This window comes from Apteryx rowi, unplaced genomic scaffold (assembly GCF_003343035.1).
Source record: "Apteryx rowi isolate R43461 unplaced genomic scaffold, aptRow1 scaffold_247, whole genome shotgun sequence".
Classification (NCBI taxonomy): Eukaryota; Metazoa; Chordata; class Aves; order Apterygiformes; family Apterygidae; genus Apteryx; species Apteryx rowi.
Genome location: NW_020448830.1, coordinates 1,246,959 through 1,273,447, shown reverse-complemented (window position 1 = coordinate 1,273,447; position 26,489 = coordinate 1,246,959). Strand labels below are relative to the sequence as shown.

At 42.2% G+C, this 26,489-nt stretch overlaps 1 protein-coding gene across 1 annotated transcript in view; it reads right to left on the bottom strand.

Annotated features, from left to right (window-relative positions):
- Positions 1-11,543: 11,543 nt before the first annotated feature.
- RNF19A (ring finger protein 19A, RBR E3 ubiquitin protein ligase) overlaps positions 11,544-26,489 on the bottom strand; it is a 57,142-nt gene continuing 42,196 nt past the window's right edge. Inside the window, exons 6-12 of the mRNA XM_026066726.1 lie at positions 24,576-24,720; positions 23,852-24,014; positions 19,427-19,541; positions 17,169-17,330; positions 15,772-15,985; positions 14,230-14,373; positions 11,544-13,798 (exon numbers count right to left, since the gene is read on the bottom strand). Of these exons, the coding sequence (XP_025922511.1) occupies positions 13,108-13,798; positions 14,230-14,373; positions 15,772-15,985; positions 17,169-17,330; positions 19,427-19,541; positions 23,852-24,014; positions 24,576-24,720 (1,634 nt within the window). The 3' untranslated portion in view covers positions 11,544-13,107. The remainder of the gene's footprint in view (positions 13,799-14,229; positions 14,374-15,771; positions 15,986-17,168; positions 17,331-19,426; positions 19,542-23,851; positions 24,015-24,575; positions 24,721-26,489) is intronic.

Genomic DNA, 26,489 nt, shown 5'->3' with positions numbered 1-26,489 from the left:
CCCCTRTAGCTCGTATGGAGGATTTCAGTTGTGATACAGGCAGTAGGAGAAAGAGGTACGCCCGTGGGCTCCGAGGACAGTGAAGGGAAGCTGGGCCCTGGGCCCCTTCCACCCCTACACAGCAGGAAGGGAGAGGACAGGAAAATGCCTGGGACCAGCAGTTTCCATCATGAATGTTGCTGAGAATTTCAGATGCATGTGTGTACCAAAGTTGGACACATTATCAGAATGGCACTTCAAATAATAATTTTTATTTTCTATTTATCACATACTAACATAGAAATTAATTACTGATTTGTGTTTCAGCCAGTCTCCAGAATTTTACATCTCTTCCAAGCCTGAGACCTGTTACTCAGAACTCTTGCTCACACTTTTGCAGCCAAAAAACCAATTTGCTTTAGCAAGCTCCTTGAAATAGCAGAAGCATCAAAAGACCAGTATTATACAAAGTCATAAGTTCAAAAAGGCTTAAAGTTAAAAAAAAAAATCCTATTTAGCTAACAGTGTTATCATACACTGTGTCATATTTAAGTAGAAGGTGGAAGTCTAGCTATTATCTGGGGAAAACTCTGTTTGTTAGAACAAGGTAAAGAACTTTTAAGTTGGGGTTCTGGTGTTAATACATTGATTAGGAAAAAGTTGGGGGGGGTGGATAAAGACAGCATAAAAACAGTTGTACAATTTTAAAATAGTCTTAATTACTTGAAAGCTGTTGAGTAAGAGCCAGTTTCAGAAGACACCAAATCACAAAAGTTCTTGATGAAGTTAGTCAAACCTTGCCCTCTGCCACTAAAAGAAAACCAAACCCAAGTATTAAAAGCTCTTTGGATATCTTCTGAAAAGTAATCTTGACTACTAAAGTTTGCATCTCATTGTGTGATTTATTTTGACGCTGAAGACAAACCAGACCCTTTGCAGCAGTAAATCACAATAAAAATACTATTTAATAAACAGAAGACAATCAATCAGGCCAATTATTATTATGACTTAAAAAGATGCGATTTCAAAATTAAGTTTTCTTCCTGAGAGATCATTTGCCCATGAGGAAATAGAGAAATGGCATTCATAGATAGGTATACACATCATCACTATTAATTTTAGGACAACTTTAGTCAATTCCTAGTAATTAAACTAGAAACCTTGATGCAGTCGGCAGAAAAAGGGGAAGACACCTTTTGTACTACTACAGTCTAGCTTGACAGGCAGAGGAGACAGAGGCTAACTCAGTTTGAGACAGAAGTGATGACGAGCTGAGCAGATCAGCAAGCTAAAATTGCACCTCGTTAATAAGGGCTAAATGAAGAGCTGCAGTYGGTCATGTTTCCAAGTAAACCCGTTAGCCAGCTGGCAGGAGGGAGCACTCACTCGTAGCCGGAGCTTTGCGTCCACGTGTTTCAGACACACTCAGCAAGAGATTAAACAGCAAACAGCCCCGGTTTGCCTAAGCAGTGCTGCGCCATGAAGCCGCCCCCTCCAAAGGGCACGGCTGAGCCCTGGCGCCCATCTGCTCAAAAGCAGCAGTACGAGGCCAGGCCCCTCGCGAAAGCTTTACCCCAGCCCCAGCTAAATGTTCGGCAACAAACGGTTTTTCACTTTTCCTGTGACTGAACCTTATCACGTCAGTTTAAGGCCAATTGTAAGCGATCTTTGGTTGGTTGAGTAGTTAAGCAACCAACCTACCTGGCCCCTCTTCAGGAGTTAACTCCTCTAATATAACTTAACATGGAGGTCAAACAATATTCCCAGCCTTTGGCACTTACCAGTAGCTGCTGTTTTCTTTTTTTTTTTTAAACAAAATAGAAAAAGCTCACTTCAGTCCATGATACTGAAGGGAGGAAGACACTGTTTTGAAGTCCTACACTGCTGAGGCCACCCACATCTGAGACGCACGTTCTTGGACAAGCCTGGGCCCAGCCGCCCTCTTCCCTAGCTTGGGTGTTTCAGATCACCCCCTGGTGATGCCAGACTTTCCTCCAGCAACTTACGATGAACCTCGCTCCCAAATGACCCTCTGAAGCTGAAGCCAGTGAACAGTGATGCCATAATGGTGATCACCCTGCATGGAGGGTAGCAGGCCCCTAAAGTTTTGGGTACTATACCTTTACTACAGCTATTCTTTAGTATCATTTCGGGTGTAGTGTCTATAAAAATTGTGTCAGTCCATTTATTTTGTAACCCCACAACTGTCTCAACTAGGATCTTTTGCCTTTAGCTTCCAAAGTTAAAGAAAATACATTTTTCTTAAGTACAAGGGAATAAAGAAGAAACTGAAACATTCACTGCTTTCAGAGMTTAAAGAATGATGTCAAATAGACAACTACATATACAGTTCTTCAAATTAAAAAAGTTATCAACAATTGTTAAAAAAAAAAAAACTTTCATGAAGTTAAGCAAAAAAATTTAAAAAGTTTGATGCGGGTCGGTAACACCCCATCGCCAATGGGCTAGCAGCACTTGCAGTCATTCTGGTGATGGCTCTGCTTCTTCTGGCTTTCACTGAGGTTGGCTCCTCACTTCAGAAAGTGTTGGAGGGAGAGACTGAGAGATGGTACCACATTTCTAAAGAAACCTTACAAAAAGCAAACTAAAAGACTTAGAGATGATACTGCTGATTTGGCCTGAACAGCTCAGGACAAGGCCACCAGGCTTCAAAACCTGCCCCTTTCATGGGGCAGCATTAGTGCACTGGAAGAAATTTGGGGGGGGGGGGGGCGTCACCGCTGGACTGGCTCCAAAATCAATTCTGGCTTCCCAACACTGCTGTACTTAGACCAAGTGCCAAGGTGGCCAGCAGCGGACGTCACGGGGTGGCTGAATTGCCGCCTTCTGCATTGCTGGGTCAGATCATCCTTTCCCCTGGCAACCCCTGCCCTATCCACTCTTGGTCTATTTTTTTCCTGTTTTAAATCACTCTTGGCTTTTAAATCTGAGTCTCTCTGCTCTACCCTTGGCATTAGTTATCGTTCCCCTTCCTTTCCCCCCCCCGAGGTTGCCAGGTCAAACTGCTCCAAGAAAAGCCATTGCACTGGCAGGAAACACAAAATGAGATGAGAAGGCAGTGGCTTACCAACTTCCATCCATGTTATCCTGTAAAGCAAGACCGGGAAAACCAAGAATAGGACTGTCCCCCTGAACTCTGGTGGCAAATAGCTCTCTGCACGGCTTCAGTGCAAAGATCGCAAGCTGAGATATTTAAATTGTTCAATAACTAAAATACATATTTTGAACAGCAGGGAACAAGACCTTCCCCCCCCCCCCAACTTGTAAATCAAGATTTATGGCTTGAGTTATATTGACTTGGAAGGACTAAAATTCTCAGAAGAATGCTGCAGTGGGCTGAGATAGGATGTGCAGAGGTTTTTTTTTTTTTTTAAAAGCTAGATGTGAGAGGGGTCATTATTAAAAAAAGAAAAGAAGAAGAAGAAAAGTGACCTGATATAAATGCATTTTGTAATTATATCAAGTCTCAGAAGGGAGGTGGCTGTTAATACGCACAAAGCAGGGGTACACAGACTCTTGCCCCGAGAGTAACCATGCCGTCCCAGGGCAAGAAGCGAAGACTTAGGCTTCTTTTGCAGATAGTTTCACAGCACATCCAAGGCCACCAGTGGACTAAMCCCGTCGGGGCTGTTGCTTTTCCTCCCCCGCTCCTTTCTGGCAGGGGCTGGGGAACAGCTTCATGAACAGCACTCTGGCACTTGTTCAGTGCTCAGACCCAGGTATCTGGCTGAAGGGATATTAAAAATCACTTATCCGTAAGGAGTTACTCCTTTACGGGATCTTTCCCTGGGCAGCAGTGCTTACCACCTCACTGACTAGCCCACGTGCTGTTAGGGATATAGCACATTTTAGTGGGTGATGCAGCCTCCAGGTGCAGCAGTGCAGGGCACTAAAGCCTTTCACTTGCAGCTTGTGCAAGATTTCCGATGCCCCGTTAAATGCTGCCCTCACAAGTAAATGCAGCAACAGCTGCTGCTTTGAGCTAAAACACAAGGGGGGCTACGGGCAGATGAGCACCCAGTGCGCAGGATGGGGTATCCAAAAACAGCGTGAGCAAATGGTCTGCAAAGACACAGTAGCTTTTGCCACATAAATCACATTAGCATGAGTCTGATGACTAGACACAACCGTTGTAATTTAGGCTGTGGTGAAATTCATAGGTTAATGTCCTTATTTTAACGATAATAAGCAATAATAGCCCTTTAACAGGCCTAGTGAAAAGTTCTCTGTTAATCTATCATCTGTAGGACAAAACTCACATTTCTGAGCAGACTCCATCATCTATTTTTGGTTGTAAAAGCAACTTGCTGTAAACTAAAAGCAGTAAACTGAATGTCTCAAAAAAAGCTGTAGTTGCCCTTGTTTGGCTTCTCATCGGCCCCGGCCACGAGGTGAAAGCACGTGCGGCTGGGCGCGAAGCTGCTCGCCACGGGGGGCTGGCGCCTGCGTGCCGACCTCCGCGGACGCTGTGCCGGGCAGAGCCGCCTCCCGGGCCCGGCCCGCGCGCCCCCGAGGCACCGGGGCAGGGAGGAACGGCAGCGTCCGCCCCTTCCCGACCGGCATGTGAGCGAGGCACGGGCAGCTTTCCACGTTTGCGGTAGATCTCCCCTTCCAGGGTGGGTTTGGTGCCGGTRGGATACGGTGGGATCTGTAAAGCAAAACACGGATCACGTTTATGTTTCGGCCCTGAGGCTGGCAAAGGGATGCYGGTCTCCTGCTGCCGTCTCGGGCCCTTCGTCCCGCAGCACCATCCCGCCCTCGCTGAGGGCCGGCGCAGAGGCGGGAGCCGGGTGCRGCGTCGCGGCTGTTTCTGCCCTCGGCCACCGCAGCCCCCAGCCGCTCCTTTCCTCCATGGCCTGCGCGCGTCTCCTGCGGCCACACAAAGAGAAAACAGGGCCGCGGTCATCGCCGGCACGTTGTGGGGAGAACACGGGTTGGTCTCARCGCATGGCCATGCAGGAGCACCACGGCAGCAGCAGGGGACCTGCCGCAGGTCTGGCCCAGCACAGAGCGATGGTTGTTCACGGCTGCGGCTGCCTGCAAGGCTCCCTCGAGGYGTCCAACTTGCACAAGGACAACAACGACGGCAATAACCCACAGGGCGTTTGTTCCACCAGCTTCTCAGGAGCCATGTTGCACCAGCATCGCCGTCACACCACCGCGACCTCCGTGCTCCTCTGTCACCACGTGGCTCAGCCCCCTTGGGATCACAAGCAGACACGATTACCACCGGCGGTGAGAAGGGATGAGTCAAACTGTGCTTTCTGCGCGCGGTTACGCAGGGCTGCGGGGAGGGAGGAATCTGGGCTGGCAGCAGGCCTGGCCGATGGTCGCCCCAGCTCTCAGAGGGGTTGCTCCTGGCAGGAGGGAGCGCTGGCGCCAGCGCCTCTAAGTGTCCCAGCTTCAGAGAAGTGCTCCTGGGGCACCCGTGGCTGGGCTCTGCACCAGCACCCAAAATGGTGCTTGGCTAGGAAGACCACAGGCTTGGCGGCACCACCCCTCCATGAAGCACTGAGGATGCGGTGGCACACGTATGCGGAGGATATGGGCTCCAGCGTGGGAAACCTCACAGCTGTACTCACATGACAGCAGGGAGCTGTGGCTGGGTCGCTTGGTGCAAGGTGGGATGGAGAGCAGAGAGCAGGGCTGAGCCTGGCCAGAAATGTGCCCCTGCGGTGGGTTCCTGTGGACGGGCTCAGTCATGCAGGACCCAAAGTCTGGGAAGGCTCATTGTGGAGAGCTGATCAGTAACAACAAGCCAGTGTCCCTTTAGGGCCTGCCTTGAGCATTTCTGACCCCTTTTGCAGCAGCTCCTGCCCCTGGGGCAAGATGGTGAAATAACACTGCCATTTTTCAAGGGGAAAAGAAGAACAGCAAAACCACAACGGCAAGGAAGAACTGAAACCAACCAAGGCAGAAACTGGCCCAAAGCTGACTGTGGACTTTGGGCTCTTCACACATGGCCCACTTGACCATCACCACATTTCCTGCAGAGAGTCCAGTCCACTATGATAGCTGGGAGTCTCCGATGGCACCAGAAGCGTTATTCAGGAGCTTGGCATGTGGATTACAGGTCTATTCATCTGCATTACTTAGTTGCCACACTCGCTCCCAGCCATGCTGCTGCCCTATAGGACACAGCAGCAGGACAGGTTTACCCAAACTCCTGTTGGGTGGTGAGAGGCTGAGCTGGCAGCTCCATAGTTGTCCTGGCACCCCATCACCCAGYGCTGCCCGGTGCGGGAGCTGCCAGAGCAGCTCAGCACTAGGCAACCGCGCGACGGTTGTGGCTCTCGGCACTTCATGAGAGGCAAACCTCAGGTTTCAATTGCAGAAATGAAGCTGGCCAAGGGCACGCAGAAACCTCACTGCAGAGCCGGGAACAGGGACTGAAGGCATCCCGAATGCTGTGCTTCGCTGCTCCCTGGGCTGCGGCAGTAGCTGTAGGGCAGAGCTCACGTTTGAAGGGTTTTGCGGCTCTCCAGGTCGTGGCACAGCCACCATCCCCAGCCAGCCTCTAGCGGCAGTGGGGCCAGCTGCAGCTTCCTGACACTCATCTCCCAACGCAGACTGCACTTGGGGGGACCAAGAAGTGACACAAAGGGAAAATGGGTCAGATTTTGCTAAGAAAGAGGGAACTGAAGCAGACAAGGGCAGTGGCTGTGGAAGCAGAGGGTGGGAGCAGCGCAGACATTGGTGCAGCGCAGGGAGCCTGCGGCTGGCCCTTCTCCGCTGGGCACCTGCCCCGTGCTTGTTGGCAGTGGCAGTGATTACAGTGCCTCTTGCCAATGAGAGCTGCTGTGTCCTAGGACCAACTGGGAGCCACGGACAGCAGCCCTCCACCAAGCCAGAGAAGTTACTGCAAAAGTCAGAAGCCCCTTCTGAAAAGCTATAGCTGTCTTCTATAAAAAAAAAGCCAAATGTGCAAAAATTTTGACTCCTCCTCAGAGAAAAAAAAWATATATATATTATATATATATATTTTTTTTACACTGTGAATTCCCTGGACATCTCAGCAGTTTGGGTTTTGGCTCTATAAAACTGACAACCTCAAAAATGACTATCACTGTCCCAMGTACTCAAGGGTACTTTAAAGTACCTGTGTTTCAATATAATTGTTTCAGATACATTGCTACATTATTCTATAATTTTAGCAATGACCTGGTCTTTAGTCAAGCAGAACTGTTTCAGCAGAGAGAAAGAAGAGGTCTGGAGTCAGCTACTCCAAGAGGCTCCCTCCAGCATGGCTCAATGGTTTCCTTCATGATGACAAGGGGGTGAGATGCCCCACACCATCTAGTTCCTTTAGCCAAAGACCCCTTATACTAACTACAGCCTGAAGGAGGGATGCTTCTCCCATAACATCCTCATAGACAAGCTCAGGAAGTGTGGGCTGGATGAGTGGACAGTGAGGTGGACTGAGAACTGGCTGAATGGCAGAGCTCAGAGGGTTGTGATCAGCGGCGCAGAGTGTAGTTGGAGGCCTGTAGCTAGCGGTGTCCCCCAGGGGTCAGTACTGGGTCCAGTCTTGTTCAACTTCTTCATCAATGACCTGGATGAAGGGACAGAGCGCACCCTCAGCAAGTTTGCTGATGATACAAAACTGGGAGGAGTGKCTGATACCCCAGAGGGCTGTGCTGCCATTCAGAGGGACCTCGACAGGCTGGAGAGGTGGGCGGAGAGGAACCTCATGAAGTTCAACAACGGCAAGTGCAGGGTCCTGCACCTGGGGAGGAATAACCCCATGCACCAGTACAGGTTGGGGGTTGACCTGCTGGAAAGCAGCTCTGCAGAGAAGGACCTGGGAGTGCTGGTGGACACCAAGTTAAGCATGAGGCAGCAATGTGCCCTTGTGGCCAAGAAGGCCAACGGTATCCTGGGGTGCATCAGGAAGAGTGGTGCCAGCAGGTCGAGGGAGGTGATCCTCCCCCTCTACTCAGCACTGGTGAGGCCACATCTGGAGTACTGCGTCCAGTTCTGGGCTCCCCAGTACAAGAGGGATGTGGCACTACTGGAGCAAGTCCAGCAAAGGGCTACAAAGATGATTAGGGGACTGGAACATCTCTCTTATGAGGAAAGACTGGGAGAGCTGGGCCTGTTTAGCCTAGAGAAGAGAAGGCTGAGAGGAGATCTTATCAATGTGTACAAGTATCTGAAGGGAGGGTGTCGAGAGGATGGGACCAGACTCTTTTCAGTGGTGCCRAGCGACAGGATGCGAACACAGACAATTCCATCTGAACATGAGGAAAACCTTTTTCACTGTGAGGGTGACAGAGCACTGGAACAGGTTGCCCTGAGAGGTGGTGGAGTCTCCTTCTCTGGAGATATTCAAAACGCGCCTGGATGCAATCCTGTGCAATGTGCTCTAGGTGACCCTGCTTGAGCAGGGGGGTTGGACTAGATGATCTCCAGAGGTCCCTTCCAACCTCAGCGATTCTGTGATTCTGCRCACTGAATTCCAGCTCACATAACAGAGAAGGGACCAATGCGTCCTGCTTGGGATTTGTCCCAGCACCTTTTGGAATCGCATGTTCATGAGATGGTTTCATGCCCTCACAGAGAGGAAAGAGGCTATTCCACCTTCTCTGTGGTTTCTTTATGGCAGCTTTCAAAATCTTATATGAAAACTCTGCATCTCCTTAGAAAGGAGCTACAAAATCCTATACACAATCTGGTTGATAGTTGCCAAAATCTTCCTCTTTGGAGTACAAGAGACTCTGCCCACATGCTAGATTACACCAGACCTGGTATCAGCTTTAGTTGCACCTTGATCAATCCTCCCTCCATCAGTGCAGAGGCATCCAAAAATGCTCTTGTCTTTCGCAGCGATGTAACATTGCTGCTCATCTGGGGGGCAAACATGGAAGGTTATCTACCAAGTAGCTGGACTTCAGCTTTCCATGCATGTTCTCCTCCCAGCCATCTCCTGTCCTTCGGCATCTTTTAAGTCCCTGGAACTGCCAGGGCAATGGAGGGGAGGAAACCTGTGCGCACTGCGCAGTGTGTCTGCACAGTCACAGTGACAAAAATTTACATATCAGTAAAAACTACTCAGCTCATACATGCAAGATTCTGCCACACCAATTCAATGAGAGGAAATAATGTGCAAGTCCAGACCTTTTACTACAAAAAAGCATATGCAAATTGGAAAGAAAAGTTTTTATGGCAGCTTTCATTTGTTTAAAGTTGAAACTCTTTGGAAAAAAAAAGTCTGGAAGTAGCATTATGGAAATAAGTCAAGCAACGCTCAAGTATTTCCAAGGCAAGATAATTTAGTAATTTTTATAATTGCAAGTACCAAATGATAAAGTCCTGATCAGTCTAATATTTTTCCTGAACTATCTCAAGTATTCTGATATAGCAGATGCTAAAACTAATTTCCTCCTGAGATTCGTCATCTGACATAAATTAGTCAAATTGGCCAGAAACCATAAGGAAAATTTCCAAAAATAAACTGTAATGCCAGGACACCAGGTGTAAACTTCAGGTAACTTGACCTTTCCTGTGGTTTATTTCTCTAAAAGAAAAACTTTACTTATGCCAACAAGTTCTTTCTTATACTAGCAATTCTACAGATAAGATAGAGGCATCTTCTGTATTAGTGTATTGGTGGAAGTGTTGTATCTTTTACTTTTTTTTTTTTTTAAACAGACTCGAAATAAAATTCAAAGCTGCATTAAATTTCATAATGATCGCTTCTAGTTGACAGTGCATGTGACTGCCTCCCATCTCAAATATTACCCATGAATAGAAGTAGTTACCAATGAATTAGCAGAACAAGCTTTCTGCTAAAAAAAAACAAAAACAACCTCCCCCAAACACTATTCCTTACCTTTGAATACATAATATAAAATTATCAAAGGTGATTTCAGAGTGACTGAAAAAATCACACTATGATTTGAAAAAGCTTACTTACAAGAGTAAACTGTATTTTTAATTTCCTGCACAGCAAAACTGAGGTACTGAGAGATTAAGAGATGGGTTTAAATTCGCAGAAGAATGAAACAGGTCTTCCAACTCCCAATTCCCTGCTGTAAGCACCAGACTGCATTGCTACAAATCTATGTGCTCTCGCCGTTTCGTAAGTGTACTGGATAAAGCCAAAACATACATTTTCAAAGCTGGAGATGACATCAGCAAATACTTTTATAGCTACTGTATGAGACATCTGATGCAAAACTGAACTGAAAACAAACAAAAGCCAAAGTAGAGGTTCACTTTCCTTATGGCAAAGAACAAGTAATTTCTGGCTTAAGTTGAAGGTGGTCATATGAGACTGCACAAAAATTAACTTACTCAGAGGTTTGGAAATACAAGGCCCTGAACAACCTTCATCAGCTTGACAGAAGCACGACTGGCTCACTACGTCGGCAACAGCTTTATTCCAACTTCATTCTCTAGCCTCCACCTACAGAACTGGTGAAGCTTTTATACTGGAGTTCCTGACTATAATAGAGAGTTTTCTATATAGGCTTTTTACACCAGGGAATTCACAAACTGACTTTCTAAGGAGATGAACAGCAAGTGCTTAAGTTAATACTGATCCTAATTCAATACATTTGCTCTTCAATAACAATGTATTTTAAAATCATTCACACTTTGTCAGATAAGAAAAAAAAAATCARTCAGGAACAGAGCATAAGAAGGGAACTGTTAACATTCTAACCCAGCCACGAAATATAAAATTTACATTTGCTTCCAATTCAGACTGCCAGAAGACATGGCAAAAATTGCCTTTATGCCTTGCAGTTATTTCTAGGGTACCCTGGGTGCTTCACTCATCCTATTTCTTATTCTCTCCTTGAGCATCCACCATTGGAAACTATATGAGAAAGAACCCTCTGCTAACCGTAGCTTTCGAATTGACCCAGCACAGCAGTTATCTTCTTGAAATTCACTCTGATCAAAATACAGCTTACGCATGGGTTAGGAATGAGGCAGATCCAGGTATTCCTTCTATAATGGATCCCAATTAGTTTGTTTCCTACTTCCTGAGCCTGTCAAAATGCAGGTGAGAAAACAAGCCTAATGAGCACGCATTCAGCCAAGCAAAAAATACCAGTTGTTTACCCAGAAATACTGGTCAATTTGCAGCGTTTCAGAACAGATACCTTACAGATCAAGTGAATCAGGAACAGCGTTGCTTCAGGCAGAGAAAGTGGAGTTCTAGTTCAGCTCAGCAGTCTGACCATAGTCATCCACTTGTACTAGGTGCAATTTTTAAATAGAATAATATACATACAGAGCTACATGCTGTCAGAAAACCATTTACTGTCCTGCCTGCTGTAGAGGCAGCTCAGATTGCTACTGTATAAGATGAAAAGAAATCATGTTGAAATCTTACACAAAAATGCAACTAGCTTTAGGACCTGTATTTCAAATAATCAAAGCTTTCAACTTCCAAAGCGCACCTAAGAAAACAAGCACAACTGAAGGCAAGACATGACAGTAGTCAGCACCTTAAAGAAAAAAGGGCCTTCCGGGGACATACACAGTTTTTTTTTATAAGGCTATCAAGCACACTAAACAAAGGACAACTAGAAGTTAGTATTTAGACATTTATTTCAGATATGCAGTTTACACGCATATTATTGAGCAAAACTAAATTGCAAATATACAAATACTATGACAAGCATTATCAAATAGTGTAACTGGCACTAGTGTTATAAGCATATTAATGAAACTGGTGAGGATAAGTCATGGAAGAGGACTGCAGCTCATGGCATTTTCTTTTTATCCAACCAAACTTCCAGTAGCACCACAATGGCAATACTTACAAGAAACACAAGACAGAACATTGTTAACTGTTATTCTGATATTCACAATTTTTTTTTCCATTTTTGTGAATTACTTAGCAAAAAATGTTAACAATGCAGGCGCTTTGGCCATCTTCAGCTTGTGTTCAGCTGTACATCTTCCATATGCAAAATAAACAAGAAAAAGAAAAAAGCCAGCATATTTGGAACCCATCTTTGCATTTGTGCAATCTTTGCACTGCACTTTGATTCTGGGACTGAAGATATGCATGTCTCGCAAAGAGATGTCATATGAAAGTCATCCACTAAAGCCTGAGTGAGTCTTTGGTAGGCTAATACTTCATTATTATTATACATTTATCTACCACAGTCATTTTATTCACTAGAATTTTCTTTTGTGATCCAAGGTGGCCAAAGAGGACATTCTGGAGAACGTTACAGTAAAATCCTCAAACGACCAGGCACTTAAAACCCAGTCTTTTCCAAAGGCACCAAGAATTGATGGGCACCGTTTTTCCCCCCCCAATGAAAGGTAACTGCAACTTATTTTCTACAATGTTTATAAATCAATGAATTCTTTACAGTTTTTATACAATATATAGTAGTTTTATCTGCTGCATGGTTGGTTGCATGAATAAATAAGTAACCCCACTGTTCTTCACAGGTGACGTTTCCTTTCTACCATATACCAAGTACCAATTTCATCTACTTCAAAATTATGTAAAATGCCATAACCTTGCTCAAAGTGTACACACATATAAACTCATCTGACACAGGCTACATCCATCTGAGAATATGCGATTCATTCTACATGCACTCTAAATACAACATGTCCAGTCATGAACCATAATGATCATTACAAACATTCATTGCTGAAGTATGTTGGTATAGGTCTCTGCAAAACTTTTGTTTCCCTTAACTGGAGTTCACCCTAGAATGGTTTCGTTTTAAGTTACTACTGCTCAGCTAACACCCATTTATCCCAAACCTCATATTTGTCAAGTGAACAGTGCAGGAAATATTATTCATTTTAGCATTTAACATATTACAAATTAGCCAATTTTATCTAAATACACCAAGTATTTGCTTTCAAGCAAAGTTGTGGCAAAAATACAAAACACGGACTTATTTGTACTGTTGTAATGCACTTGTTAAAGCCTTCATGTCTCTTCACATAGGTCTGTAAGATCCATATGAAATATTCTCCCTTATTAGACAGGTACATATAAAATGCAGTTGCATCAAAACCTTGCTTCTGCTGGTTACCTGAAACTTACGGTAGTCGCATGTAATTCAACCAGCTTTCAGAGAGGGTTCTTTAGTGGTAAATGTTTTTGCAGCACTTAGAGGCTTAAATTTCAGTCTGAATTGCAGTGCTTAATTCCACAGCATGTTGTGAATGGTTATTGTTTGTTTCCTTCAGTGTTTCACCAATACCTAAATCTACATCTGTTGAAGATCCGTTATTAATGCYTTCTTCAGCAATATAGCTCAGCTGTGGAACATCAGTGCTTGGAGCTGTTGGAACAAGCGCAGGAATTCCACTCTGGTGGGGAGAGTTTTCCAAGCGATCGTTTTCTACCTCTGGGAGAACACTAACTGTGGTAAAGCGAGTATGATAATCACTGGAACCATGGCTACAGGAAGTTTTCATGCTTTCCATATCCGAGCAGCTAAACTCAGAAAAATGACTTGAGTGAGAATCTGCTACAGATGGAATACTATCGCTAAGAGAGGGAGAGTCAAATTCACTAGAGTTTGTGCTTTGCTGTTCCAACAGCTGAGCATCCATGTCCTCTCTTGTCTCATTTATCTTCATGCTACTTTTCTTTCTCAGTTTACCTTTGCATTTTTTCCCAGCTGTTGTTTCTTTGGACCACTTGGTGGCACTAGATTTGCTTTCTGGCAAGCAGACCGATGAACAACCAGCATTATTACGACCTGCAGCACTGCTGTCATCGACACTACTGCTTCCGCTGTTATGTCTGAATTTGGCTGGCTTTGATTCAATATCCACTTGCACTTCCATACTGTTGCCTTCCCTAGAACAAGAAAGAATCTGTGAGTGTAAGCAGCCATCTTTAAGACAGGCCAACCAATACAGCCAAACAAACCCTTGCTGCTTTCCAAAATACGTAGCAGAAGAAAGTTAGAGATGTAGCTTGTTTTAGAAAAAGTTAAAGGAAGTATTTAACCCCCCAAAAAGAAAAAAAAAAAATCCCAGAGAGAAACACAAAGTCTGAAAGATCAACTGCTTTTGAGGTACAATGATCGTGTTCCTCTTTGGAAAAACATCCTTACTTGATCACTGATATGCCCGACAAATAAAGCAGTCATATGTAATTCAGTTTGGAACAAACAAAATTTGTGGTTTCAAAGGGTAAGTGTTAAAGTAGAACAGCTGAGGCATGCTTAAAATATCCTTTAACAAGCAAGGCTTATTAGTTTTCTATTTTTACCACGTTTCTCTTACCTGTCCAAAGGGATATAGGAGTTCAGAATGGATCCTGCCATTGCTTTGGTACTGGCATTGTCGCTAACTGTTCCCAAGCTAACCGTGCCAGATTCTCCACTCAGACTGTATCGTTCTTTCTGCACATCTGCTTGTACTTCCAATCTTGGAAAGTTWAAAAAAAAAAAAAAAAAGTTGCATATACTGCTACAACAGTTAAAGCACCCTAGTTAAAAATTAGTGTCACCTTGTAAAGTTTCTCCACCCTTCTATATTAAGTACAGTTTATTAGTTACACCACAGATAGGCATATTTTCCCTACTGAAAGAGGCCCTCCTCTTACTAGTGTCAAAAAAGTCTATTTTCTAATTGAGAAAAACAAAAACAATAAACAAACTTCCCAACAAAGCAAAATGTTGCACGTTAATAAGAAGTTGTAGATTCTCTCTTCCCTGAGATTTACAAGAAAAACTTCCAAGCTAAGCTACAGTTCTTCTACAGATAACATCCTGTACTGTAAAAATGGAAAACACGATCAGAAGGATACACAAGTTAAAGACTTTATAGTTCCCATGTCTCTCCTGCTGCACAATTATTACTAATCAAATAACAAGCATAGAACTGTTCAGTACGTATCAACTGCAACAGGAATAATAGAAACCTGAGCACTCTGAAGTTTGGGCTGAGCAGATAAAGCAGAAATTAATTTAAAATACAATTTCAAACTTTGTTTCTAAATGCCTGGTTTATCTATGTTCTGACAATGAACTGTAGATTTTTTTTTTTCCCCTCTCTCAGCTCTTTAAAGAGGAGGATAGCTGTACCTCAGTCAAGAGTCACAGACTGAATCAGCCCAAGCATAAGGAAACTCTAGATGTTGTCCTGCCCTTGTTATTCCATATAGCCTGGAATTCTGGATTTCTTAAATCAGGTGCTAAACACTACCTATTTTCTTAAGGAGCAAATTCCATCCTGAACCCTGGATGTTAACAATTCTTTCCAAACACTCCCTTTCTTTTCAGGGTACAAGGGCCCTGATTCACAGGAGGCATGGGTACATGTGTGACACAAAGTTGTCACCTCAGCAAGGCAGATGCCAAGCTGCCTGCCCTCCTGCCTACGTCTATTTTGAATTCACACTCCACCTAGGTGTCCCAAAGGCACAATTTGGTACTCGGACAACGCTAGGCGAGTCAGCAGTTCAACTTCAGTGCGAGATGAAAGCAGGGACAGGCACTCCCGTCTGAGAACATCGCTGCATTAGACATGAGGTGCCTCCCTCTGACTCCAGGGGAGAGGCTGCTCTCCTGCAAAGGGGGAGAATAAGACCTCAGGCCCTTTTCACCCTGAAAAAAAGATTCAGTCTCCTTTGAGGATTGTGTTCCAGCAGGATCTTTTGGAAGTCAATAAACTTGTCACAGATGAACTGGCTCTATCTCCCAGAGACAGTTAGTTTAACAAGAACCCATTTAAACATTAAAACAAAACAAAACAAAACACTATTAACACCACCTCTGCTTATATTTAGAGCTGGATTCTGATGGTAGTAAGCATGTCTCTTACCTGTTAAAGCAGTTAACCATTGCACTTCCTGAGAGACTCCCTGTTATACTAGCCCCAGCCAGTGCCATGGTACTAGCAGTTTCACTTAGGTTGTCTCGAATGGCTCCTATTCTATCCATGTGGCTTCCACTTGCACTCAAGCTGCCAGTCAGCCCTCCAACGCTTCCTTCCCCTATACTGGGGTTATGACGTGCCTCTGCTACTGAAGTGGTATCTAGAGACAGAAATAAAGGTGGCTTGTCATTCATGGAAGTAGAACACACTAGTTTCTAAAATGTGACCATGGAAACTGTTTCTGAAATAACACCGAGAAAAACAATTTATAGAACATACTATGATGAAAAGATAACTTGGTCAAAAAATGGTGCATTCCTTGGAGTTGCTATAATGGTTATGCCTGATGTCCCATACTTAAGTTGCTGAAAAGTTAACCACATACAGGACAGGTAACATGGAGTCAAGGGACACAAAGCAATCCTATAATTAAGAGTACTGTCGTGTAATTAAAAAAGAAAAGCACCAGATCAGCAGCTAAAAGGATTTAGCTTCCCCATTAGGGATAAAAAGATGAAAGCTAAGAGCTTCCACAGACCAGTATTCCAAAAAAAGTGTTAATTTTATCTTACAACTTTTACCTAGGGAAAGGACATTACATAAGTCTGTCTTTGATTAAAATGGCTAAGAGCAGCTTGAATGCATCACTACTTTGAATCTGCACTCTGAGAACTGACCGGAAAGAAAAAGATTGAAAATAAAACCCTTTTGTTCTCTTGACTAGTCTAACGTAAGATTTGGCTGTGGATTCACTGTGCTGTGTTTCTGCACTTTTGAGATCCTGCTGGCTGTTGGAAAGGAAGGGAAATGTAAGTAGGATGCTCAGGTAGCTTTCAGTCATGCAGATCGAGTTGTAAGACTGCATTCTAAGAAACTAATGTGTGTCCGCTTCAGAGAAAAACTCTCTCCGCTAAAGAATTACTCCAGAGGCACTGGCTGGTAAAAGGGGGTGACAATATGATTGTGCTTTTTATTGCCCGAAAGTCACATATTTGCATTTAATTCATATTAAGAATAAGAAAGCTGTTATCTTTCACTTGGTGTTGTGTTGAGAGCAGGAGAAAAACTTGCACGGAATTCAGTACACGATAGGCCTGGGACTGCCTTGCTCRATGCCCAAGCGAGCAGGAACTGGTATTGCACCATGGTGCAGCATGAACCCAGGGAAGTGCTCCCCTCAGCTGAGAATGGGTCTTTCAACAAAGAATGGAGGTAGCCCTAACTGTACAGTATCTCTTCTGAAAATAAGTACTCTGGTGTGTATGACCACTAAGTACAGGTGGTCATATCAAATCTGGCACAAAGCCCAGATTTATAGAAAATAAATCACTGAACTTTCTTACCTACAGCTGYATTTGTTCCACCAACATTTATATCATTTTCATCGTCGAATTCTATCCTGACACCCTTTCCGTTGCCTGCTGACACTCCACAACCTCCACTTCGGCAGAGTGAAATTGGAACAACTCCATACACATAAGCCAGCATAATGGGAACACCAATACCTACAGAAGAAAGCACAAAGCCTTTTATTCAATATAAGGGCTTTTTAAAAATCTTTTATACAAGTGATTCCATATACCGTAACTACTTAATATTTTACAGTTGAAAAAAATTCAAGAGGGAGAGAAATTATGAAATATTGGTAAGTCACTAAGATGAAATAATAAGAAAGTACTTTCAGCAGGCAGAAGGTCCTCCATCAGCATTGGTAGGCACAGAAGCATAATGCTGAATGAATTAATACTTCTAGTATGTCTATAACATCTTTTACAAACAAAATGAAAATACTTGATACTTAAAAGGTTCATATAAGCCCCATCAGGGACCGTTAATAATGTTCCACCTGAGAAGCAGAAATAGCACAGATCCATTTCAAATGTCATTCAACTAAAAATGTTACTACCTTTAATAAGGGGCTTGACCTTGTATCCACTGAAGTGAGACAGGGTTTTGTTATTGATTTAACAGGACTTAACATGATTATTACCATGGTATTTTCATGTTTATTGTATTACATTGTTTTCTTTTTTAAGAAAAACATTCATAATTAAAATTTTTAAAATGGAATCAATTCCAGGGAGTAAGGGGAGAGGTAAGGGAAAAACAGTGAAAGGCACTGGGCTAAACTGCACATAGATATGCACATGCATTTATTTCACCACTTCTAGTGGACTGTGAAAGCTACCCTTTTGGCATATGAATTAAGCCATTTAAAGTTTTGCTGATGGAAGTACATGGAACGTACGGAAAAAAGGCAGATTTAAAATGGCAAGCAGGCACATTCCCAAAAAGCCAGGACAGATGTGGACCCAATGCAAAGGCTCCCCAGTCTAATCTAAATGAAGGGTTCCAGTTATAAAGAGTCCCTTTTACTAGAAATTCCTCAGAATTCAAGAAAGAAATTTATATTTTCAGGGTCATTATTTTGGAAAGCCATATTATGCTCTGAGACTGGAGACCATGTGTTATTGGCAGAAGTGCAAGAGTAAAAACCCACAAAATAAAAACAACTCCTTCGCTTAAAAGCCAAGGTTTATCTCTACTCAGGAATAAGAATCATGAGTTAGAGTAAATCTATGAATATATCCATGAGACGACTGTGTCCCACTACCCATTCAGCAGCTTCTAGGATCTGACACCACAGCTACATGAGAACAATGCAATGCAATGTAGACAGAAATCTGAGCATATATGCGTTAGTACAGTGGTCCACCATGGTTAACACACAGTTTAAAGCCACAGCTTCACGGCCAATTTAAACCAGCACTTGCTAGAAGTGGCAGCCCAGTCTTCCCAAGGCCACTCATTCTTGTCTGAGCATTACTTCTGGCACAAGGGGGCCATATGTGATTGTGCAATGAATCGAATCAGGGAACTGATCCAGCTTAAAACTAAATATGATGGGTCTTAATGTGAATAAGTTATCTACAGCAGCTTACTGCACAACTGTAAAGATGCTTGTGCTGGCACAAACAAAAAGCAATGCAGTGCCAAGCAAGACCACTCCTTTCAAAATCAGGACTGGTTTACAGTGATCTTGAAACTACGTGGTAAGAAGAAATATCTTGCAATATAGAGCCACATTTTCCTCAAATGCTATCCTCAACAATTCCAGTGAGAAAGAATATGACGATTCAAATAGACTCCCAGAGCATAACGTAAAAAGTGAATCAATTACTATAATGTTAAATGTAAAGGATGCTGTTTTTCTACTATGCTGAGCAAAGTTTGACATGAAATCATTTAAGTATGAACAGACTCTGTGGCATCAGCTTTTTCTTAGGCAGTCATTTTTATAAAACTTTAAAATATTTCAGTTTAAAAATACAGATGTGACAATGCGTAAACTTCAATTTGCAGTTAAGATAAAAATTATTTCTAATTCTTCATTACAATGCAGCATTTCCCAAAGGTTTTACTCTATTCTGCCTCAATAAATGCATAACCTCAAACACTTCATGTCTTTTCTATGCCTTGGTTTCCTCACCTGTTAGAGGAAATTATATTACCTGGCTCAGCTAAGTGCTTTATTCATGAATGCTTATAAAACTCTGGTTGCAAGGTGCTACCAATGTACAAAATAGTAATATTTGCTTACCTACAGTTACCGCGGCTACGACTGGAGAAACAATTACAGACAAGGTTACACCACCTGCTATTGCCAAGTTTCGCTTGTGCTTTGAAATGTCTTTGCCTTCATATCGATTGTGAATCTTGAGAGAAGAAAAGAAGAAGGTTTTTTTAGGGTATGTTTTCATTACTCATATATTGCTGTAAGGATGGAAGAAACGATATATGATAGTTCAGAATCTGTATCCTACTCTCTTCTAGAGGGACTACACTCTATATCACAATTTATTCCTTAACCTGTCTGAAAGAACAAGGAAATGTATACTTTTCTTAATTTTAGGCAACAATCTTAAAAGTTAGAAGTCCTCCTATCCAGCAATTAAGCATTTACTTCCAGCCCCAACTTAAGAGCTAAATTACCCATGTGTAGTGTTTTGTTTTTTTTTTTTTTTTTTTAATCATTACTCCAGCTTACATAGTTGGGAAAAGTTGACAATTTTCAGTATTAAAGAATTGCCACATCTGATCAAACTCACACTTTTTCCCAATCATCCCCCCCACCCCCCAGAACAATGAAGAGCTTTACTATACGTTGAGCTTTCTAAACTATAATTTCAATTAGCGATTTGGTAGGGTGGTTTTCATTCTTGAATACACAGCTTTTCACTTGTTCAGACAAGACAAAAAGGGGGGAAAAGGGGGAGAAGACACTGCTTTAGGTAACAAGAATGCATCTACTTGCTCTGAGGTACATTATGCAGACACAGAGAAAGAGAGCATCTGAATGTGGAGCCTGCTTACAGAAAACCTGTGGGTACTGATTAAAAGGGAAAAATGAACATGAGCGTGCATGTGTAGGAATTACCAATCCAGGAAGATCAGGTTTTACAGGGCAGTTAGCAGGATCACTTGAAGCACTGCATTTGACTACTAAGGACAACTTTACCCAAACAAGGGTAAATACAGCCAACAATTTTATCTATAAAGGCTACCAGATTTATTTTAAACATTAAAAAAAAAAAAAATCACAGAATTACAGAATAGGTGGGGTTGGAAGGGGCCTCTGGAGATTGTCTGGTCCAACCCCCCTGCTCAAGCAGGGTCACCTACAGCAGGTTGCCCAGGACACTGTCCAGTCGGGTTGTGGATATCTCTAAGGATGGAGACTCCACCACCTCTCTGGAAAACCTGTGCCAGTGTTCAGCCACCCTTATGTAATGGAGTGGTTACAGGGAGAAACTAATTGAGAACATGAAGTGAGAAGGTCACATAGCTAAGAATAACCATGAAATAACAGAATTCAGAATCCCAAGGAAAGAAAGAACAGAGAATAACCAAATACAAACACTGGGCTGAAAAAAAGGAGAGATTTCAATAACAGTAGAAAACTGATAGGTAAGGTATTACAAGAAGCATACACATATGCATATACACACACACACACACACACATATATATATAAGGAAAAAGTAAGGATAACTAGCAGTTCCTCAAGGAAACTATCAAAAGCACAAGCACAGATTCTTCCCAGGCAGTAGAAAGAATGTTGTAAAAGGACAACTTAGCTTTCTTTATCCAAGAAGGAGCAACACTAAGAAAACTAAGTAGGTCAGATTACTATGAATGGGTATAAAGGAACAGCATGAGGGTGTCGGGACAAAATCAGGAAGGTTAACATAAAGGAGACAAAGCAAGGGACATCAAAGTTACCAAGAAATTATTCTACAAGTACATTGCTAGTAAGAGGGAAACCAAGATGGATAGATTTTCTATTTAACAAAGAGTATAAAGACATCCAGCAGATGAAACTGGAGCCCTATTTTTTTTTCCTCCCTTCAGTCTTTGCTAAAGATTAACTGTGAGCTAGGTGACTGGCAGCGCTAATACCGGTGGCAAAATAGTGAGATCTGTAGGAGAACAGCAGGTCAGGGCATACTTAAATGAGTTGATCTGAAAATACCTTAGCAGCCCCAATATCAGAGCCACTAACAGTAATTTTTGAAAATCGTTATTTGTTGTAAATTGTCTGAGGGAAAAAAAACACACACAAGAAAACTGGAAAAGGTTAAACTGCAATGATGATTTTTAAAAAGGTTCAAAACAAGGATCTGGGGAATTAGACCAATGAACTGAACTTCAATTTCCTGAAAATCAGGCACCTCAAGTAGAAATCATGTCAATTTTGTTTGCTTTTAAGACAGGATAATTGGCCTTGAGGATGGGGGGGAGCAGCAAATGTCACACTGACTTCAATAAAATTGACGTTTTCTTGTATGACACTCAAACAGGCTACAATGGTCTGAACTGAAAAATGGTTTTAGAGAAGATTACTATTAGCTTAATACAAAGCTGACAGAAAATACCAGAGTTGTCATTAACTTTTTTTCACTCCCCAAGTTGAAACTCTTCCCCCTACACTTTTCCCCAAGAGGTCTGCTGTGGATCCAAGAGTATTCAACATTTTCATTCACCTGGTAGATGGAAGGAGGAGARCAGGTGTGTTAAGTTTTTAGGATAATACCAACCTTAACAGGGCTGCAAGAATGCCTAAATTCACACTAGTCTTCACAAACTGAAAGAATGGCCTGAAAGGACTTAGATGCAACACAATGGGAGCAAATGCAAAACTTCACTTGGGAAGAGACCAATTGCCCATGTACTAGTACAGTGGGAAAATGTATAGGATTTAGAATACACACAATCAAAACAGCATGTTGTTGAGAAAGAGACAACTGCTAGTCATACGAAGAGGATCACTGCTTGAAGAATGAACAGGTATTTTTTCAGCTAGCTCAACAATAAGTAGTAGTGCTTCAGCTTCATTGCTGCATTCAAACTGCACAAAAAACAAAGGAGGTATGAACATCTGGAAAGAAATCCAGAAGAGATGGACATGACGATCAGAGCTCTAAAAGTACAGTTTGCCAAGAAAACCTGAAAGCATTGGATTTGTTTAGAGATGAGAATGAAAGTAGACTGAGAAATGATCAAATATGTAATAAGATGTTGCAAAGCAAAAGGATTCTTGATATCAATTACAGATAGGGCAAAAAGAATTTAGTGTAGGAAGAGATGTTAAACGTCAGTAAAATCAGATGCATTAGGGCAATGAGGCCTGGAGGGACTGTGAAATCTCCATCACCAGAGGTTCTGAAGAAAAGCTCAAACATCTGACAGGAGTAACAGAACTGACCATTAAGCAGTGGGGTGAAATTCAAGTTCTCTTGAGGTTGCCTCCCAGATTAACTGTGAGACTTTATCATTAATATGTGAAAGGTGCTCAGTGACAGGGACCTGTCCAAGAGTTTAACAAGAAAAGCAGAATGTGTCATTGTAACTGGAAACAGGTAACAGCTGCCTTTCTCCTCCTATTATCTACAAGGATTCAATAACTGTATGGGAATAAAAGAAAACAGAAGGGGAGAGTCACAAAAACCACCATAGCAGAAGGTAGGAGTAAGGCTGAAAAAGGATAGATTGGAAGATCTGAATCTCTAAACTTCCTGTCTAGCAGCAACAGCTCATGTGGGACAGAAAGAAAGAAAGAATCTCCCAGAACACAAAGATGCAGAATTATAGGTGCAAACCTGTACCAGTCACTGTGAGAATTTACGTTGGTAAAAGCAGGAGTAAACACATCCTCTGAGTAAGCCTTCCAGCATGTGCAACTCAGAATTTAGCACCTGCTGAACCAAGCCAACATTTCAAAAAGCCCATTTCCAAATGATGTGAATAATTTACTATTTTATCCTGAATTACAAATAGGAGAAGTTGAAAGGAAGAAAAAAAGGGGAGAGAGAAAGGTAATTCTAACTTGCAATTTGTCATCTACTTTATACTAGCAGCCAGTAGGTATTTTTTGAGAGGAAATACATTAACTACCTTCTTGTTAAGGTGGCCATTTCTAGCCAATTCCCGCAAACAATAGATGCTGTTAGCTACTTGTGCTGAGCAGTGCTCCACATGGCAGATTGGCCAGAGGCGATTTATAAGCTGCCAAGTATAAACACTGAAATGTGTGCATGCATGCACACCTATGCCTTTTTATAAGAGAGTAGAATTTTATACTAAACTATTGGTATCTATCTGCTGCTAAGAAAAATAGAAAGCATTTTCTTGTTGCTTTCTCTCTCCCCTGGATATTGTTTAGTTCTAGGGAAACAGGGGAAATCAGAGGCTAAAAACAAAGCAATTTTGAAAAAGCATGCAAGGACTTCCAAGGCAAAACACAAATCTGTTTTTCAAAGTTTTGTTTCACCTATACGAAAAGAGAAGCTATATTCTGATAAACACTGCCTCTCCTGTACATAACTCATACAGAAGTTTTCTAAACAATTGCTTTCTTTTATTTGGAAAAGGTTGGTAAAGACAGCCAACTGAACACACATAATATTACGTTCCACAACGTAAAAGGTAAAACCTGAAGTACATTAGAAGTTGCAGCACATTTTACCTTACGTCCCACATACACAGGAATTCCAATAATCATAGCAGGAATAGCAATGCCGGCTATTAACGCAATTCCTATGGGAGCTCCAACAAGTGTCCCTAGTTGCCACAGTATTTTCTTCTTACGGCTCCAAGGTTTCTTTCCCCAAAATGTGCAACCTGATGGGCTAATAGTAAGAAGATGCAAGAAAATTGTAAAGAAATTGCAAGGATATCTACACAACCACACAGAACTGAACTGCTCACTAAGTACAGAACTACAGTTCCTGGAAAGGGTCAAGATATATATGTTACAAACACCAAATCATCAATAACCATTTCTTCAGATTTTTTTCAGCTTTCCAGCATATTTTGCAACATACTGAGGAGCATATTGTTTGCTACCACACGCCAATCTGTGGTTCACAGGTAACTTGGTATCATCAGAGTTGCTGTGTTGCTTAGTATGAACACAATACATCAGTATCAAGACATCATCTAACATTTCATTCGTTGTACTAAGTACATACTTCAGACACAAAAAACTTGGAATAAAAATTGAAATAAAAATAAGTTTACTGATTTAAATATTTGCATGGAAAACTAACTTAATTCTCAGATACAGATGCTTCAACTTTGATTCTCTACTCCAGTAGGAAGTAAAACAGATTTATAGCACCCAGAAATCTACCTCTATACACTTTAGAGAAATATTATCAATCACATTGAACTTTTTTTCTTAAACGTACCTTAAATAATGTAAATCTGAGATCTCTTTCATACATAGCCAACAGAATTCACAGCCACAGACAGCACAAGTCATATGATTGCAGCTTCCATCATTCATTTTTATTATATAAGCAGCACAACGTGGGCATGGCTTTATGTCATCAGCTGTTTAAAAACAAATATTGAGATCATACCAGTTCTTTAGGCAAGCAGATTTAATTAAAATATAGACAGATACTTGGGAAAACTGATTGAACCATTATCTGAAAGATGGAAAAGCTTTACTATAAATTTGCTTTAACAGACCATGATTTGGTAATGAGTTCTTTGATAGCCATTTGTATTTGTGCACTTCATACTGAGTAGAACTAATCAAAACAAGGCATACTATATCACATTCAAGTAACTGAACAGTCAATGCACACACTCTTCAAGGATTTTCTAAGCCTAATGAAATATATATTAAAGAGTCAGACATTAAATATGTATGTTAATACAGAACTGAAAACACAGTCTCTTTAAATATAATCCTCTTTTACATTTCATGCTGTTATGAATCTTGTTCTTGAATATTCAGTTCCCACTGTGTTATTTCTTCTTCCTATCTTACATGCATCTCCCCTTCTACRTTAAATAAATTTCCTTGGTATCACCAGCCTCCTCTCGATCTCTATTCACAGCCTTACTTAACATTCACTTCCTGGGAAAAACTATTACAGTAAAAAGAAAATTCTGGAGCCAGCCCTTGCTCCTAAGTCAAATATTGAAAAACACAGTTAAGCAGCAAACTCTGTCATTAACAAACAAGGGGCCATTGAGCAACACTGGAATTCTTGTATACTGACACCACCACAGTTGCGATCTTTGCGACTTCACATTACTGGTTAGCATTTGGACTACGGGACAAACTATTTACTCACAGCAGCAAAAGTAACCTGCAGCCCCTGGTGCAGGCGACAGCCTCTTGCTGAACACGCTCTTTGTCCCCATTTTCCACCTCTGTGCTACCAGGCAAGGCAAAGGGAACAGAGGGGGCATACCTGGTACAAGGAACGTCAAGAGGGGCAGAATGGGCAGAAAGAGTCCCTCTGCCACAGTCTCCGCAAACTCCAGTGCACGGGGACAGCGAGTGACTGAAGCGGCACACTAGCTAGTCCCAGACGAGAACAGACACACATCCTATAGGGCAATAACTAAACTGGGAGATTTACAGGGTACTTAACAGTATGGATGTGGCATGGATACTGCTGTTCATGCTGGGAAAGAAAGGGAGTTGTGGTATTAAAGATTTATTTTATTTTAAAATGTATTTAAACACTAGGACAAGAYGCCAACTTTTAAGGTAAGATGAGGTGCCTTGTTAAAATGAGCCACCACAAGCAACGAATTAGAGACTCCCAATACTAGAGCTGGATTAAAGAACTAAGAACTCTAATTGAACTCAAGTTGCAAGAGAGACTCTTTCCCCTGAATATCTATCTAGTTTGGTCAAGGAGAGACAAAAGCTGCTAAATAGATTAGAGTTTGGTGAAACTCAAAGCCAATTCTTATCAATAGCAAACTGGACTCTTGCTCTGCAAATTGCTGCTCTGAATAACCTACCCTCTTTTTTCTTTTTTGTTACAAAGCAATTTGTTTTTCAGAAGGTGAACTCGTTTGATCTCTGCTAGCCAAGATAGATAGCAGTTTATTGAAAAACAAATTATTTAGGTAGCTCCCTGTGAACAAGGACCATCCTACACATAAGAATAAATAACTAACAAGCAAACACAGATGTTGGATATCAAGGCTGGAAACAGACCAACAGTCTCTTTTGAAAGTGAAAAAAGTTTGCTGATGATACAAAACTGGGAGGAGTGGCCGATACACCAGAGGGCTGTGCTGCCATTCAAAGAGACTTGGACAGGCTGGAGAGGTGGGCGGAGAGGAACCTC